Source organism: Vigna radiata, chromosome 6, assembly GCF_000741045.1.
Source record: "Vigna radiata var. radiata cultivar VC1973A chromosome 6, Vradiata_ver6, whole genome shotgun sequence".
Lineage (NCBI taxonomy): Eukaryota > Viridiplantae > Streptophyta > Magnoliopsida > Fabales > Fabaceae > Vigna > Vigna radiata.
Window position 1 is genome coordinate 36,241,105 of NC_028356.1, and position 17,450 is coordinate 36,258,554.

Consider the following 17,450-nt stretch of genomic DNA (forward strand, 5'->3'; position numbering starts at 1 on the left):
AAATACTTTATAAATTAATTATAAATACAATAAACTAATAAAAAAAAATTAAAACAAAATAAGTACGTAAAAATTTAATTGAAAATAAAAAGTTAAAATATAATTACTTATATAAAATTAAATTTAAATACTTTATAAATTAATTATAAATACAATAAACTAATAAAAAAAATTAAAACAAAATAAGTACGTAACAAAATTAATTGAAAATAAAAAGTTAAAATATAATTACTTATAAAATAAAATAAAACCATAAAAATAGGAAACGAATGTCAACATCCGGCGACGGAAATCGACATCCGTTTCAGTGCCTGGACGTCTTCTTCCTCAATACACACAACACAGAGCACACAAAACATAGAACTCAACAGCAGCAAACCACAGAAAACTCAACAAACACACCAACCAAATATCAACAATAGAGAAAACTACCCAATCCTACACATTACATACATTAAAAAAAAATAGAAGAAACGAAAAGAAACTAACCTTTCGAAACGAACGAAGAAAAACCACCGCCCTGCACCGCCGCAACACCTGCCGCACCAGCACCCTCCGCGTCGCCGCACACACCGGCTGCAAAGCACCAAACACAACTGCACCGCCCAACACACCCGCAAAACGAAACCAACGTCTACACCTCTCCGCACCGCGCCGCACCGCCACACACTCACCGCCACCCGCCGCACACCAACAGGCTGCACAAAGCAAGGTTCAGAGTGTAAGAGGGGTAGGGTATGTTAACTTTAGTAAATAGGGGTAAAATGGTAAAAATAAAAAATACAAAAAGGTTATTTTTGTATTTAAAAAAAATCCAAAAAAATTGGGGGGGTGGGGGTTGGAATTAGGGAGGTACAGGAAGTAACCCCCAAACTGTAAATATAGGTTAAAGGTGAAAGGTAATTTGTTACATTGAATGCTCGTTTATTCCTAGTATTTACTTTCTCTTTCTATCTCTACCCTTTAACCACTTGTTGATTTGAGCGTCGGAGTGTCTTTGGCAGGTACCCGACCGGTCTGAATAGAAGGAGTCCCCATATCGACTCAGGAGTCAGGAAAAGCGATCTTTGAAGAATAACAGATTGACCGAACATTCGGAGTAAATTGTGTAGGAGAAGACGAACATCCACACCACCGAAACATTAATCATTTATAAGGTAACCCTGCTATAAGAGTCACGCAACAATATGAAAACAGATATGTTGAGGTTGCTTAATGAAACATTGAATAATTATTTAATTTAAGCAAAACATATTTAAAAAAACTTTATTATTTCACTATATAAAATTGAGAAGAAAAAAATGTTACAACATCAAATTTATATGAATTGATTGTGGATATTGAATATTAATTAAAGCTATATAATGATACATAACTTTAATTTTAAAAATTACATAAATTTTATATTTTAATGCTGATCCATCGCAATCAAATATTGAAGAATAAATATAAAGATATATAATGTAAAAAAAAGGGTACAAAAACAGTTGCAAAATTTGGTTTGTCATAGAGTAAAAGAATATAAACATTTTTACTAAATAGGATAATATTTAAAGAACAAAAGTATTAATCGAAAAGAAAAAATAATATAGTTTTTTATCGATTAAAAATATAGCAATAAAAGAAGTTTATAATTTTTGAATTTTATTTGATAATTATCTACCATGCACAACCAAACGACTTCGTTTCGTAAAAATCGGGTCATGGGAGAAATGCGCACCAATGGTGGTAATGAAAAAAAAAATACGAGGGAAATTTCATTTTCAACATTACGAAAATATTTCATAATTCAATAGGCGCGTGAGATACACGTCCTTGAAAACCCGCGGCGGGTCGGACACGGACGGGTCCAAGGCGCGTGGCAGTTTCTTCCCGAGAATCACAGGGTTAGTAATAATGTGCACGCGTGGGTCGCAGGGTCTTATCGTGCACCCTAGAACACATTATTAAAAGTGTGTTGAAAGGGTTAACCTAAATTCCCCTTGCCAAATCCCTAAAGCTAAACATACCTATTCATTTCTTGGAAAACTATGTTTGTTGGGTTCTTTTATTATTATTATTATTACAATTTATATTTTTAACATTTGCAGCTGAGGTGAAAAAAAGCTATGGCCTCAAAGTTGGTTTTGCAGAGAAGGCTCCTCAGGTTTTTGCAACTGTTAGCGCCTTCTTCATCTTCTTCCACTCATATGGTCCCATTCCTTTCTAAAAGTAGCCTTCTTCCTTCTCGCACATCTTATTCTAGAAATTTGTGCTCTGGCAATTTTAATCTTGATGAATCTCAAGCCCCCCTGACTGTTGATTACCGGTATGTAATTGTTTTTCGTCCCATATCTTCTTATTTGATAATTCTATGTAGTCAATAGAAAGTTGAGCATTTCAATTTCAATAATGGTTTCCTTTTTTAAAAAGAGATAATTTTAAAATTCAATTAATTTTGGAGCTAGTTGGGGTTTGACACTGGTGGATTTATGAGTTCTCAAAGCATATTTCTGAGAATTCATGTCAATCATGTGCTAATTCCCCATTCTATGTACATATTGCAATTTTGTTTTTCAATAGGGGGAAATGACTTATGTAACTATTAGCGTGAATGCAGTTCTCTACTGGATGAGAGTGAATTCCATAGACTTGCTGATTCCACAATACATAGCGTACAAGAGAAGTTAGAGGTATCTTTAGCAATGCTTTGTTGTTTGCACCAACTTAAATTTGTAATATACCAGTCATTGGAAGATTGTCTAAGTGTGGTGGGGGGAGTTGACAGCCACAGCGTATTCAATTCATTTTTTTGTTTGTTGCTTGACAGGACTATGGAGACTTAGTTGAAGTTGATGGATTTGACATAGACTATGGGGTAAGGATTCTTTTTGTTCGAATAAGTTATAAATAAAGAATAGATAATAAAAATTACTTGTCAACAAAAAACTATCCTAGAACATTTCGTATATTAGAAGTAAAACATGAAGTTGTATTGTCCATCAGGTGGTTATTTTGAACAATCAAATTTATAACATAAGATTTGCTTAAATAAAATTCTGTGTTACTATTTGGTCCTTAGAAAATAAATAGCTTTTTTAGCTTTTTTCTTCTAAGATTTTATTTATTTTCTTCCAATTACTTGCAAGATTTTAATTATTTTCTTCATAATAATTTTAAGTGGATTCTTTGCATGGTGATGGTGTATTGTTATTTTTTATATGGCTTTCCATTTCAGAATGATGTTTTGACTGTAAAACTTGGCGATCTTGGCACCTATGTATTGAACAAACAAACTCCAAATCGACAACTTTGGCTCTCTTCTCCACTGAGGTATTGTGTATCTTATGTGTCTATTTATGGTCAATTTTTTAGCTAGGATTTTTCTAAGGCTTTAGTCTCTAGACATGTGGGTTCATGTCAGAAATTGCATGTGAATGAATTTTACAGGAACGGTATACATGGACTTCTTCAGTATCTTTGTGTGAGAGAATGAACTTGATGAAAAGAGTATTGGTATTAACCATCCAAATGTTGTTAAAAACGTTATCTTTAAAAGTAATTGTAACACAATCTACTATTTGGTTAAAATTTATTGAAAATAATAAAATTATGAGTTAGACTTACTAAATGAAAAATGGGACCAACAATATTCAATCTGAAGTGATACCGTGAACGGTTGTAGCAGTGATATCTTTGCTGTTTTTATGTGATTCCAAGACTTCAAATGCAGTTTTATTTTGCTAGAATAACTTTCTGCTACTTGTGTTTAATTTACATGGATACATGGACCAAAATAGGTACCTTGAATTATCTGGATGACATGTATCAATGATCTCGGACTTTTTCTGCAGTGGTCCTTCAAGGTTTGATTGGGATCGGGATATCAAGGCTTGGATTTATAGACGGAACAAAGCAAACTTGTATAAAATCTTGGAAGGTGAGTTGGAGCAGTTATGTGGCAAAGCTATCGTTCTTTCCTAAGCTGTTGAAAAGGTGCCGTTTTTATGTAGAAGACAGAAGTTAATAATGATTGTATCATGTAAATAATCAGCATAAAATAGTAGTGATTAACAAATTCTTTTTTGAAGTTATACTATCTTTTCAGCTTACTTATTGGGAGGATTATTGTTGCATTGGGCATTGTGGTAAGTTATCCTACCATTTTGGCTTCCAGTTTTGGAGGTTTAAGGAATACTAGGCCTGCATCATAAATGCTGAGATGAGAAATGGAGTAAAAGCATAATAAGATATGTAATTATGTATGGATATGTAGCAGTGTTGTTTTAATTCAGCAGTTCCGCAATAATCTTGAAATTAAAAGTAATTATGGATGGATGTGTGGTGTAAATTATCAGGTTTCTTACAGCAGCAGAATCTTCTATGCAAAATTGTGGTGATTGACAAAGAAATCTAAAGTATAAAGCATGATTAAAAACATAAATACACGGTTTATCCCTGAAAATGTAAAACATTTAGTTTTTTTTTTTAAACTGAATTACAAAACAGTTTAGTTCAGTTGACAAAAACAGTTTATTTATTTTTAGTATAAGTATGTATTAAAATAAAAATTTATTTTTATTTAATCATAATAGAGGTGGGTTAAAATTTGAACAAAATTATTTGGATTTTTGCTTCCTATTTCTTATCTTCTTTCTATTTTTAAAATAACTATTTCTCTTTAAGTAACTCATATAGTAGGTAAACTTTCAACCATAAAATTTTTGGAATTTTTAGAATAAATTTTTTGAAACATATTAAATTTTTGGAATTTTTAAAATAAGACTTTCAGCATGAAATTTAGAAAATAAAAATATCAGAATATAATTTTTAAGATAAATTTTTTGAAACACATAAAATTTGTTTTTCAGAACACATTTTCGAAAAATAAAAACTTTCTAAAACATATATAATATCCTTTTGAAATGAATTTTGGAGAGTATAATGAAAATTTTACTCTAACCGACTATTTTGCTGTAAATGAAAGGGTTAAATATGTTTTTTGTCCCCCAACTATTGGTCGTTTTTGTGTTTAGTCCCTCTTTCAAAGTATGGTACAATTTAGTTCTTCAACTTTAGAAAACTTTGGTATTAGTCCTTTTTACCAAATTTTTTTAACTTTATTTGCTGTTTCAAACGCGTTTCTCAGTTAACATTGAAGCAAAAATGTGTCAAAATGTGTAAACAATCCAAATGCTATAATGTAACGTGCTTGAAACAGCAAATAAAGTTAAAAAAATTGGGTAAAAAAGACTAAAACCATAGTTTTCTAAAATTGAAGGACTAAATTGTACCATACTTTGAAAGAGGGACTAAACACAAAAACGGCCAATAGTTGAGGGATGAAAAACATATTTAACCCTAAATGAAATTTGAATGAGTTTTCTAAGCGGACTATTTTGCTTTAACTATATACTATATATTCTGAAATTTTTTAAAATGATTATTTTGCTCTAAATGATTATATGTTATAAAAATTTTCAACAATAAACTTTTTTGGAATCTCTAAAATATGATACTTTCAACATAAATTTTGGAAAATAAAATTTTTAAATTATAATTGTAACATCCCAAAAATACAACTGAAAGTTATATTTAAGAGTCTTTACATTTACAATACAATAGAACAGTTACAAGGAATAAAATTTACTTACAGTTATCCTAAAATAACCATAAATTTAAATGTTTTAAAAACCAAGAAGTCCTTCAAAATTACGCGAGCTAATTCAAAATAATACAGCCTAGCTAAGGAATCCTAGAGGAAACTAAGCTGCAACGACGTCCTCGCCTCCCTGCACTAGCTCCAAGGGAACCTCATCAACATTTGTTCACATCCAAGTGAATGATCATCGCAAAAGGAAACATACACAAACAACGCAAGCAAGCAAGGGTGAGCTAGGTATAAAAANCATGTTATACAATCACACATAGCATACAAAGGATCATAACATAATACAAACCGAGACCGAATACATTATTCTATTACCAATGACCGACCACGTGATTTGACCATCCGGACTAGTATGAAATGTCGAGTTCCAGGGGTTTGTGCACTTGTTGTGGCCCTACTGCTTTGCAAAGCCATTGCCGAGGGGTTTCACCCAACCACACACAAGTGTAAGTCCTTTACTGAATAATAGGCCTCCACGTAGCACCTATTACTAGGACCTCCTACTATTTTTACCACATGACTCATCACTCTCTAATTGAGCATGGATGGTCATTAGAATGTCAGGATAAACTCCATCTTGAACTCCGACCATTCATACGGTCAATCACAACAACTACAGGGCACCACCATGTAACCTCCCTTGAGGATCATGGAATTACGTCCAATAATCATACTTTTCACTTTGAAACTTATCTCAAGACATGAACCACCAATTACCATGACATTATCACATTGAATCCATATAAAACCATGTACATGTAACTCTTCAACTTTTCTTTGCATACAAACATATATATAACACTAATTACACTTCAAAAGACCACAAACAACCCAAAACCCATTGAAATCATACTTAGACAATGAAAATGACTTGAAAACCATCACCGACAGTTCCGAAGGGTCAAAAAACCCCAGAGCGACCTAAGGAACGTCCAAAAATGATACCCAGAACCACGAAAACCACTCAAAACTGTCCTGGGTGATTTCCTGACAACAATAATCAATTATTACATATGATAATTGATTATTTACGTGAACTTTGAAGAAAATATGATGTTCTGACTAGAATAACCGATTATCAAGTGAGATAATCGATTATTCTTATCAGTATTTGACAGAAACCTTATTTTTTTGGTTTTGGTGCATCTAATACACTTTAATGAGTTTCTAACACTCCCAACTTGATCTATATGATTAATTAGACTTACCTATCTGGTTCTAAGCATTCTTAATCCCATAATTTAGTGTTTATGCATCAATTTCCCTTCTAAGACTTCCATTTGATGAACTTAGGGTGCTAAATCTAAATTTACCAATTAGAAGTTATTTTGCACCATATTGACACTTCTAACAAGTCATATATGACTTACCTAGACTGTCTAAACTGACCAAAACAACTCTCAACTTCAATTTCCCAATTCGACTACCTCACTTTCTCTCCACTAACTTGAAACAATATCATCCATTATGCCTTTACTCAGTAACCATTTACAGCTTTCACAAACTCAATTCCATCATCATACATTATTCATACCATATTCAAGTCATACATTCACAGTTTCATCATTCACACATCAAATAGCACCTGCTCTAACATGGAATTTCATCATATTTATGTTCAAACAGTCAAAAGACATCCAAACAGTTTCCACATGCACATCATTTCATCTTTCAAAACATAATTTACAATTATGCAACCAAAATCTATCAAACAGAAATGAAGCCTAGCTCCCCTTACCTTTGTCCAAGCAAACAAAACCTTCTTTTTAGCTCAAGGATACCCCAATTACGCCATTTTTACTCTTGGAAGTGCTAGACCACCTAAGGATCATCAATTCATGATGAAGGACAAACCTTAGAACGAGATTGAGGCTGGAAATTGAAAAGGAAACACAATGGGTTACATGCAACAAAATCAGTTGCATGTTCCCACTCCAGAGTTGCACGAGAGAAAGGGAGAATATGATGTGTGAGTAAATGTAATTGCATTCTTGTCTTAGTTTAGGTCATTTGCATGCATAATTGCATTCATTGAAGGATTTAGTCATGGATTATCTTTGTTTCGGATCATACATTGGCATTTTGTGTTTTTTGATGTAGATTGGTGATTCTAAGTGCCTAAACCACATTTTTGGAAGAATCGATGGACAAGATAGAAAGATGAATCCAGAGAGCTCAACAACGCAGCTGGGGAGAATTCCATAACCTGTGGAGTTTGCTGGAGTTTGCTTCAAAATGCAGTGACAAAACAGAGAGCTCCACAAGTGAGTTGTGGTTTCTACCACAACCTGTGGATTCACGTCAGGATTTGGCAAGAGGACCAGAAAAGAACACAGGCAGAGTGGGGAATTTTCCATGGGCTGTGAAAGTTTCCAGGAGCAGTTATTGAACAGTTATTGATCTCTTTTATGACTGATTTAAAGAGATTAAATTAAAGGAAAATTGGGAGGAAGTTAAGGAAAAAGAAAACCACTCTCCTAAAAAGGAGGAATTAGTGGGGAAGGAGGAAAAAAGACACGTGAGGGGGGAGACAAAAAGGGATTCACGCACAACAAAGACTTCTTCTTCATCTTCTTCTTCGGGCTTTTTCATACTTTTGTTTTTTGAACTTCCTTTACATTATGCAGAACTAAATTTCCTTTTGTTAGTGGATTGATGTAGTACTTTGGATTATATTTTCTAAACCTTTTCAATTGATGTCAAGTTCATTTTAATTATCCCAGTGTTCTATTTATGTTTTAATGTCAAATCTATGAGCAGTTTCACAGTTGGGAGATTGGGAATTGCTTGCGTTTATAAATAGAACAGATTAGATGCTGTCACAATTGGGAAATTGGGCAGGACTAGTTAGTTTGAATTGAGATATGATTGTTCTTCATGATCTTGTTGAATTTGTAATTGGCCTAAGGGATTGGGGATTCAAATTCAAGGGATATGTTTACCTACTAAGGGATTAGGGGTAAACAAGCTCTAAATAAACTCAAGTGGATAATTATAATTTACACATCGATTGAAAAGGGGAGGAAATTATATGAAAAGGTATGAAATCAATTCTCTAACATTGTTTATACTATTTGAATTTCCATCACTTGTTTATGTTCATCATTCTACTTGACAATCTTTGTTACTCAAAATTAAGTAAGTTAGTAAACTGGTACTCAACTCATTCAATCCCAGAGGACGATATTTTGTTACTACAATTACGATTGGTACACTTGCCAAACGTACATCAGAATAACTTACCAGTAAGGAATCTGAAAATTGATCAGATAAAATCGAGGATCTCTACTCCGAAATCACTAGAGCACCACCAAAATTGGAGTTCTCTGATTTAATGAAGGATGGATTTAGAGAGAAGACACAGCTTATAGGAGTTCAGCTCTTAGAAAGAGAAAATATTTGTAAAATGAACCAGGAGTTGTATTCAAGGTTTTATTTATTTTAAGATAATAAAGATAAAAATTTAGGTTATTACAATAATTTTCGAAGCACAAAATTTGTTTGTTAGAACAAAAATTTCAAAATAAAATATCTAAAATACATAATTTCTTTTTGAATGAATTTTGGAAAGTATAATGAAATATATTTTTGAAAAAAACTTTCTAAAATAAATAAAATGTTTCAAAAAAGAGTTTCTAGAATGATATTTTTTTCTATCTTTTTCTTCTTTGGAATGATCCTCCTTTACAGCAGCCGTAATGATAGAAGCTGAGGAAGTGTGAAATGAGTCGCGTGGCCCCAAGGTTCCTCTTCTTCCTCTCCACTCCCCTCCCTCTGCTCCGCCGCCATCGCCACTACCACCGCAACCTCTTCCTCCTCTCTTCCCATTCCCTCCGCCTCTCTGCTTCACCTTCTTCCTTCTCTCTCTCATCTTCACCTTTGCCACTCAAACTCAGAGCCTCCCAGTTTTCCTCTGCCTACTCATCTCCCTCGCCTGAGTACTCCTCTTTCGTCTCTCACATATCCTCCGCCGGGTACCTCTCCTCCCTCCCCGACGAAGCCTTCACCGCCGCCGCCCAACATCTCTCCTACTCCTTTCTCCGCGACGCCACCGCTTGCTTGGCCTTCGCACGCGACCGCCCTAACCTTCTCAGGTTCCTTTCTTCTTTTTTCCCCCCTCAAATTCTATCCGATTTTGTTGAATTCTATTCTGAATTGAAGTGAATTGGATTGGATGGTGGTAGGTTGCTGTCTACGAGACATATTGCGGCCGTGGTTGAGCACGGCTCCCCCTTTCTCTTCCGCGATGCAGATGATTCCGTCAGGAAGATGAAGTCCTTTCTGTCCAATGGTGACGCCAATGTTAGTTTGTTTCTTTCTTCTTAGTTATTCTCTGTTTTTTGTTTCTCACTACTTCGTTGTGGCGAATGTTAATTTGCTCGTGTTAAGGACCAATAGCTTGGTGTAAGAAATTTTTAACATTCACAATCGCCTTAACTGTGTTTCTGCTGACAATTAAAATATTATCGATTGCTTGTAGTTAGTATTTGATCTATTAATCGTCAAATTTCGACCATGAGTTTGTTTTACTATAGGCCTTTGAGTTCAGAGCTAGGTTTGTTCTTATTTCTCAATATCACATGTTGCAAATGTAACATGATTGCTATCATGTATGAGTGCAAGTAACACATTGGTGTCTGCAACGAGCAACTAGAAAGCAATTTAAAAAAAAAATAGTGGTTGGAAGTTTCGACAATGTAACCTTTTCTTAAATACATATTTCTTTTGGGTCAAAAGAAATGTGGAGATTCACTTCAAGCTTGAACTTATGCCAAGGATCATCGTTTCAAATCATTCCGAAATAAATGAGACAGTACATGATATCTATGGAACATATTTTCTGTCTCGTATTAACACTTAATTTCAAATTTTGAAAAGTGCATCGAAACTGTTGGTGATTCAGCTGTGCTCAATATGTTCTTCACAGGTGTTGGACACTGATAGAGCAAATACGGTTGACCTAATGAAGTTTTTGCTGAGTTATGCGAGTGATCCATATGTCCCTTCAGAAGGGAACAATCTCAATGAAAGAAATCTTCTTGAATCATCTGTCAGAAATCTCTTTGATGAACTTTTCAAACTGAGTTATAGTGCACCTGGATCAAATTCTTTTGATTCAGTGCAAAGTCAAATGGCTGGAAGATTTGGATATACGAAGCCTCCTGCACAAAAGATTGAAATGAAGAGGGGTGATTGGATTTGCTCAAGGTACTATTTTATTACTTTTAATTTTAACTATGGTCCCAATGAACTATCAATGTGTTACTTTGTGTAATGGTGGAACACCAAGGGCAGAGTGTGAGGCAATTATTATAGTTAATTTTGTCTCCTCAAATACTGTACACCATTCTGTTAAGTCTGTTTCTCTCTAATATTGAGCAGGTGTAATTTCATGAATTTTGCACGAAATATCAAATGTCTTGAGTGTGATGAAGCAAGGCCAAAAAGGCAACTCGCTGGAGGTGAATGGGAATGTCCTCAGTAAGTATTACCCTCCCTTAAAATGTTTTTCCGTGTAACTTGTCATAGACACCCAATTAACAGGATTTTCATTACGAAGGTGTGATTTCTATAACTATGGGAGGAACATGAGTTGCTTAAGGTGTGATTGCAAGCGACCTGGACAAATATCTTTGGGTGCCATCAATACCATGTCAAATAGGGAGTACGAAAATGAAAACAATTTTAATACTTCAGATATTGATTCTAGGTTAGCTGCTAACGAAGAAAAGGCACAGCGTTGGTTTAGCAAGGTTTCTCAACTAGACAGCAGTGCTGATATTAACAGTGTGATTGCAGATGAAGATTTTCCTGAAATAATGCCACTGAGGAAAGGAGTTAATAGATTTGTTGTGAGCCCAAGAAAGACTCCACTGGAGAGGAGGTTGGCTAACACTCAATATAAGAGAAACTTGTCTGGGACTGAGGATTTTAATGCTGGGGAGCCAACCAAGCCCCATGACAGTCTGGATGACATGCTAGGTCATTCAGCTGGCCTTCTTCAATATGGCAATAACAATATTGTTTCTGAACAAAATGCTGGCGGAGACAGGCAACCTTCATTTGCTAGCTATAGCAATACTTCACATTTTAAAAATGTTCAAGGGAGCTACACCAGTACTTTTTCTCCCAGTCCATTGTCTGCAGATGAACATGGCCCGAAGTCTGAGAACTTGCTATCAGACGAGAGCAAAAATGTGGTGTTAGACCCTGATATCGGATATGCTAGTTTGGGAGACAGTTCACAACTTTCTAAGAATTCTACAAATATCACAGAGGATAAGAACAAAGAGCAAGCTGAAAAATCTGAGAAATGGTTAAGAAAGATTGCTGAGCTGAATGATTTTCCAGATGTGACGAGTGCAATAATCAATGAGGATTTCCCTGAAATAATGCCCATGCGTAAAGGAGAAAATCGATTTGTTGTTAGCAAGAAAAAGGATCGTTCTTTAACAACACCAGCGCATAAGAGACAAGTGGCCATGGAACAAGCTAGCAAAACAAAATTTGTTCCGTTTGTCCCCTTCCCCCCAGATTACTTTGCCAAAAAGGACAAGCCACAGGCAGATGGAACAGATTCAATGGATAGGTCCAATGATGGTACATCTTCCATTTCTGAGGTGGCAGAAAAGGCTTCAGAGATATCGGATGATACTAAAGCTCAACCAGAACAGAGTCCAAAGTCTTCTGAACAGAGCTCAGATAACAATGATATTGGCTCTATGTCTTGGTCAGGAGCCAGTGGAAATTCAAGACAGAGTTTCAATCAAGATTATGTTCCAAATTTGACTGGGAGTTCATCCCCAGTTACAGCATCTGACAACCAGAGTGGTAAAGCAGAGTGGACAGGGAAGAGTTTGGAGGGGTTTGCCGTGAAGGAACCAGATCCTTTGGACATGTCAGAGGAGGCAAAGGCAGAGAGGTGGTTCAGGCGTGTTGCACAAATTAAGGATATATCTGAGCTCAGTCAGATTCCAGATGAAGATTTTCCTTCAATAATGCCTATGCGCAAAGGGGTGAACAGATTTGTAGTAAGCAAGAGGAAAACTCCATTGGAAAGGAGATTGACATCTCAGCAATACAGAAGAAATCTACCGACTGTGAGCTCAGATCCAAGTAAAAACGAAAATGAAGGGAGCTGAAAAGTAGTTGTAGTATTAATTATTTTACCATTTTGTTTCGAAAGTAGGATTCCAGTTTTAAGCTAAACTTTATATTTAGTGTTTAAGGAGATAAAGGTGAATTAAACTTCCATCCAGCTTCATGTTTCTGCAACTTTCTTTACCATTCTGTGTTGTGTCGTTTTCCTCATGTTTGATCTTCTTGATTCTATTTTCTGCTTTATCTATGGATATCTGGATAAACTCATTGAAGGAGAGGCTTCGCCTTGTTGCTGCTCTAATTGGGAGAGGCGAATGAATGTGACAGATGATGATATATCAGATAGCTTGTATGAGAGGAGGAACATTTTCAGAGAAATGGGGTTCCTTCAATATGAGTGAAAACGAGAAGATTCCAATACAAATTTTCATAAAGGTAGTGCCAGGTCAGTGAATCGTTGGTCTGATTGTGGCTGTGGTTCTTTCCTTTCATGGGTGAATGATGGAAATGACTATAAGCTTCATTTTGTTGTGAAGCAGCCTTTGTTGGGTAGGTTAGTTCTACTGGCTTGGTTATTTTTTTTCAAACCAAAACTTGCATATAGTTTAGTTTCATTGCCGTTTTCAGTGATGTTTACTATTGAATTCAACTATGCTACTATTTGATGACCACTTTCATGTTTCTATGTACTTTTCTCTCTGACTGGTTTTTGTTGTCAATTGGTGTTTGACAGTTACTGGTGAGAACTTCAAGGGAAAACCTTCTGAGAACAGAATGTTATCTTCTGTTCTTCCTGATTTTGGACAGAGACAGTGTTTCCATATTTTTCTGAAAAGACGAATCACGACTACATATTGATTGCCATTGACCTGCTGGGATTTGGCAAGAGTCCAAAGCCTAGAGATTGCTCATACACTTTGCAGGATCATGTGGAAATGATTGAGAAATCTGTGGTTTTACCATTGGAGATGACTACCTTTCATTTGGTTGCACACTCCATGGGATGCATAATTGCATTGGCGTTGGCTGCTAAGTACCCAAAGAATGTAAAATCAATCACCCTTGTTGCTCCTGTAAGTACTTTGGACCAAACTGAATACTTTGCTGCTTATTAGGTTTGAGAACTGATCTTCTCAGAACCAATTAACAATTTCTGTGCTTTGGATTCAATAATACCTTCATTCTGCAGTAAAAAATGGCTTGCTCAAGTTTGGCTTCTCTTTGAGCTTCCAAGAGGGAGCATAGGTTGTTGCTTTTGTCTTCTTTTTCGGGAGACTCATCCACTTCTCTGGGCTGTATCAATGTTTTTGGCAACTTCTCTAAGCATTGTAAGTTCTGTTTGGATTGAAGGATCAAGTTAAGACACCGAAAAAGAAGACAAAAAAGATTGAGAAGTGAAATGGTTGGAATTGATGGGGAAAAAATGAAAAATAAAAAAATGAAAATGAGGTATCGGGTTTTAAGTCTGGTGTTAAAAAACACTAAAAAAAGAAGGTTTAATGAAAAACAAATTGGGGAACCAGAGTCTTCGTGTTCGAGAATGGAGATGCAACACATTTATGATTAATAAAGTTGGAGATTGGAGTATGTTTTAGGGATGTTCTCTCAAAATTAGAGTTCATACACATTCTGAACAAGAACAGGAGCATGACAGTGATCATGGTTTCTCATAGCAAAACTGAGAATCTAATTTAAAAACTTCCCACCGTTTGTCGTCAATGGTCGATGCTTCGAAATACGAATTTTGTTCCTTAAGATTACTATTGCATCATTGTTTCTGCTTTTTATATTTTTTCAATGTGGTATTCAACCACAGATTTCGTGCAGAAAGTTTCGGTCTCACCCACTAATCCCACTTCAGAAGTTTTGGACACACCTGGGTAGCACCTGAGTTCAGCTTATCATGTGGCAAGCTGTTTGAAGGAAGCCCTCAGGAGGTTAGTTAAAATGCACTTGGAGCACCAAAGGGACTTGTTACTGAAATTGCTTTTAAATGAGGACTCTGTGTTGCAGATGATGTCTTCTCTTATAAATAAACCTTATAAATAAATATAACCACACATGCGAAGTAACATGTTTATTAAGATTTCTTTTGTTTCTAAATTTGTTATCATATTCATATTTGTGTCTTTTGCTCTGCAAAATGCAATCCCTCAAAAGGGAAATGAAGTTAATCTGACCCTTGGAGGTATTGACCTCAACAATTCATGCAGGTTGGCTTGTTTTTCACATGTAGACATTTGTAATTTTTGTTTAATCTTGTATATTTGAACTGTCAAAATAGCATTATTGTAAAGTTTCGTGACCTCCTACAACTTTTCTTGTAAAATTTTGTAGTGTTGTTGATAAGAAACTTTTGACTATGCAATTTCCTGATGTTCATGATGGAAGAGCATTCACACTTACGTTCTCTTCAATTTTATGTTCTCTTTTCTTTTTTCTAGCTTAATTTTTCTAAAAATTCTTTTACTCCAAAACTTTAATTAATTTGGACCAAATTAATAAGTATTGTTTGTTTGTGTTTAGATTCCCACCACACAGAAGGTGGAAAAGGCTTGTAATCCATTTCTAATTACATCCAGTGCTGCAATTAGGCAATCATTGAACATTGCAACCAATGCAGAAGCCCTTGTCATACGACAAACAAAGGATAATTTTTAGAATTTTTTAACTTATATTGTTTAAGAATTTAGTTAATAAAAAGGTATTTGAGTTTTCTATTTTATATTCCAATTTCAAGAATTTAGTTAATAAAATGATTTATTTCTAATCAATGCAACTTGTATATACTTCTCAATCAATTATTAATATCAATTGATGTTTAACTTACGTCTAGAAAAATGATCACAATCTAGGTTTCTAAAAGCTTAATTATTTACAAGTTTTAACTCCAAAACAATCAAAACACATTATAAAGAATTTAAAAGTTAGAAGAATAAAAAATTTTGAATATGCAACCAAAAAAGAATATAAAAATCAAAGAAATTATAAAGTAAGAATGAATTCAAAATCTAATCCAATGGACGTGCCTCCTACATTAATGTCGGCTATACATGCAATGATTTGATTTTGAAACATGTAAAAATATAGTCAAATTTGAGAACTTTGAATCTATTATTCGGTAAATCGAAATTACAGAGCATAGCATTTAACGTGTATGAAACAGGTGGGTAGCAACCTCTCAGAAGCCATCATTTATTGGTAGTAGTCACAAACAGTAATCACTTCACAAACCACATACTCAATTTAGTTTCGTTATTTTTACCTATTGATTTCATTTTATTTTTGGGTATTCGATTTTTATAATCTACGGGATCCTTCTTCCATGACAGAAGCGTCACACTGGGCACTTTTATGGGTGTCAGCTTCTCGATTATTTCCTTCAGAGCCTCGACAGCTATCCACATTGAACCATCTTCGCCGTCATCGCCGTGGATGACCCCTAGAGGGCTGCAGAGTCTAAGAGGAAGAAAGCCATCGTGGCTCCGGAGTGCCGGCGGAAGTGATGGTGGTTGTGCAGGGATGGCGACACTAGGTCGACTTCTCTCGGTGAATTAACGGCAGTGCGGCGACAACGTGTTTTATGGTGCGGCGGTGGAACACGAAGGTTCTTCCTCCGTCGAGCATTGACAACGGACCATCAATGACTGGAAGTCTTTAAAGTAGATTTCCAGTTTTGCTATGAGAAACCATGATCGTTGTTATGCCCCTCTTCTTGTTAAGAATGTGAATCAACCTTAATTTCGTGAGAACAATAAATCTCGCTAAAACTCACTTCAATTTCCAACTCTATCAATCCTAAATATTTGCATCTTCAATATCGAACAAGAAAACTGTGGTCCCAATTTGCTTTTCATTAACCCTAATTTAGTGATTTTGATTTTAGATTTCAGAAAACTCCTTTTCTTTTATGATTTAATTGAACATATTTCACTTAAGACTATATGCACATTGTAACATCCAATAAATTTATAACAAAAAGCTATGATTCATTATAGGAGTTAACATAAATAAGAATAAACACTTAGGTGGAGGAAGAATATAAAATTTCACATAGAATTAAAACTGTATAGAAAGATAGGAGTCTGATTACAATGAACATGCTAAAACTGAATGGTCTTGGTATAGCCTATGACTGAACGGTATTACAAAAGTGGGGAATCTAAACCGAACGGTATTACAAAAGTGGGATATCTAGACCGAACGATTTTACAAAATACTAAACCGAACGATTATACACACTATACGAAAAGTAAAACCTATACTAAGGACCAGACGATCCTGCACAGTTCTCTGGCATCACGTCTAAAGGCGGCTCGGTCTGTAGGACATCCTCCAAGGTATCTTCTTGAACACCCTCTGCTCACACCCAAAAGAATGATCATTGTAGTGAAGAGAACAACCGAACGGTTAAGACCGAACGACAAACATAGATAAGATAGGAAAATAAGAGTAAACTTATGTAAATTTAATTAATCATTTTCAATATACTTTTAAAACATACACATGAATCATATACATCAATATCTCAACCAAAAATCATAAGTAAAATATATCCAATTAAAACCAAACGGTAATATCAACTTATCCAACCACTATAGACATTGTCCGGACTGTATGAACCATGTAGGCTCGCCGCTCTCTGCACCCGGGTGGACCTGGCTGGGATACACTCAACAGACCGCCACCCGAGGTTAGT

General features: G+C 35.1%; 2 protein-coding genes and 1 pseudogene across 2 annotated transcripts; all 3 read left to right on the forward strand.

Moving 5' to 3' along the window:
- Positions 1 to 1,992: 1,992 nt before the first annotated feature.
- On the forward strand, positions 1,993 to 4,317 carry LOC106764299 (frataxin, mitochondrial-like). The gene is made up of 5 exons (XM_014648573.2): positions 1,993 to 2,308; positions 2,600 to 2,672; positions 2,810 to 2,857; positions 3,218 to 3,312; positions 3,834 to 4,317. Exons 1-5 carry the CDS (start codon positions 2,109 to 2,111, stop codon positions 3,961 to 3,963), a joined length of 546 nt encoding a protein of 181 aa, XP_014504059.1. The 5' UTR covers positions 1,993 to 2,108; the 3' UTR covers positions 3,964 to 4,317.
- Positions 4,318 to 9,323: 5,006 nt separating this feature from the next.
- On the forward strand, positions 9,324 to 12,902 carry LOC106764887 (zinc finger protein VAR3, chloroplastic-like). The gene is made up of 5 exons (XM_014649324.2): positions 9,324 to 9,744; positions 9,835 to 9,952; positions 10,578 to 10,858; positions 11,033 to 11,131; positions 11,211 to 12,902. The coding sequence occupies exons 1-5, from the start codon at positions 9,374 to 9,376 to the stop codon at positions 12,790 to 12,792; spliced, it is 2,451 nt and encodes an 816-aa protein (XP_014504810.1). The 5' UTR covers positions 9,324 to 9,373; the 3' UTR covers positions 12,793 to 12,902.
- Positions 12,903 to 12,937: 35 nt separating this feature from the next.
- On the forward strand, positions 12,938 to 15,079 carry LOC106763785 (annotated as a pseudogene).
- The last annotated feature ends 2,371 nt before the right edge of the window (positions 15,080 to 17,450 follow it).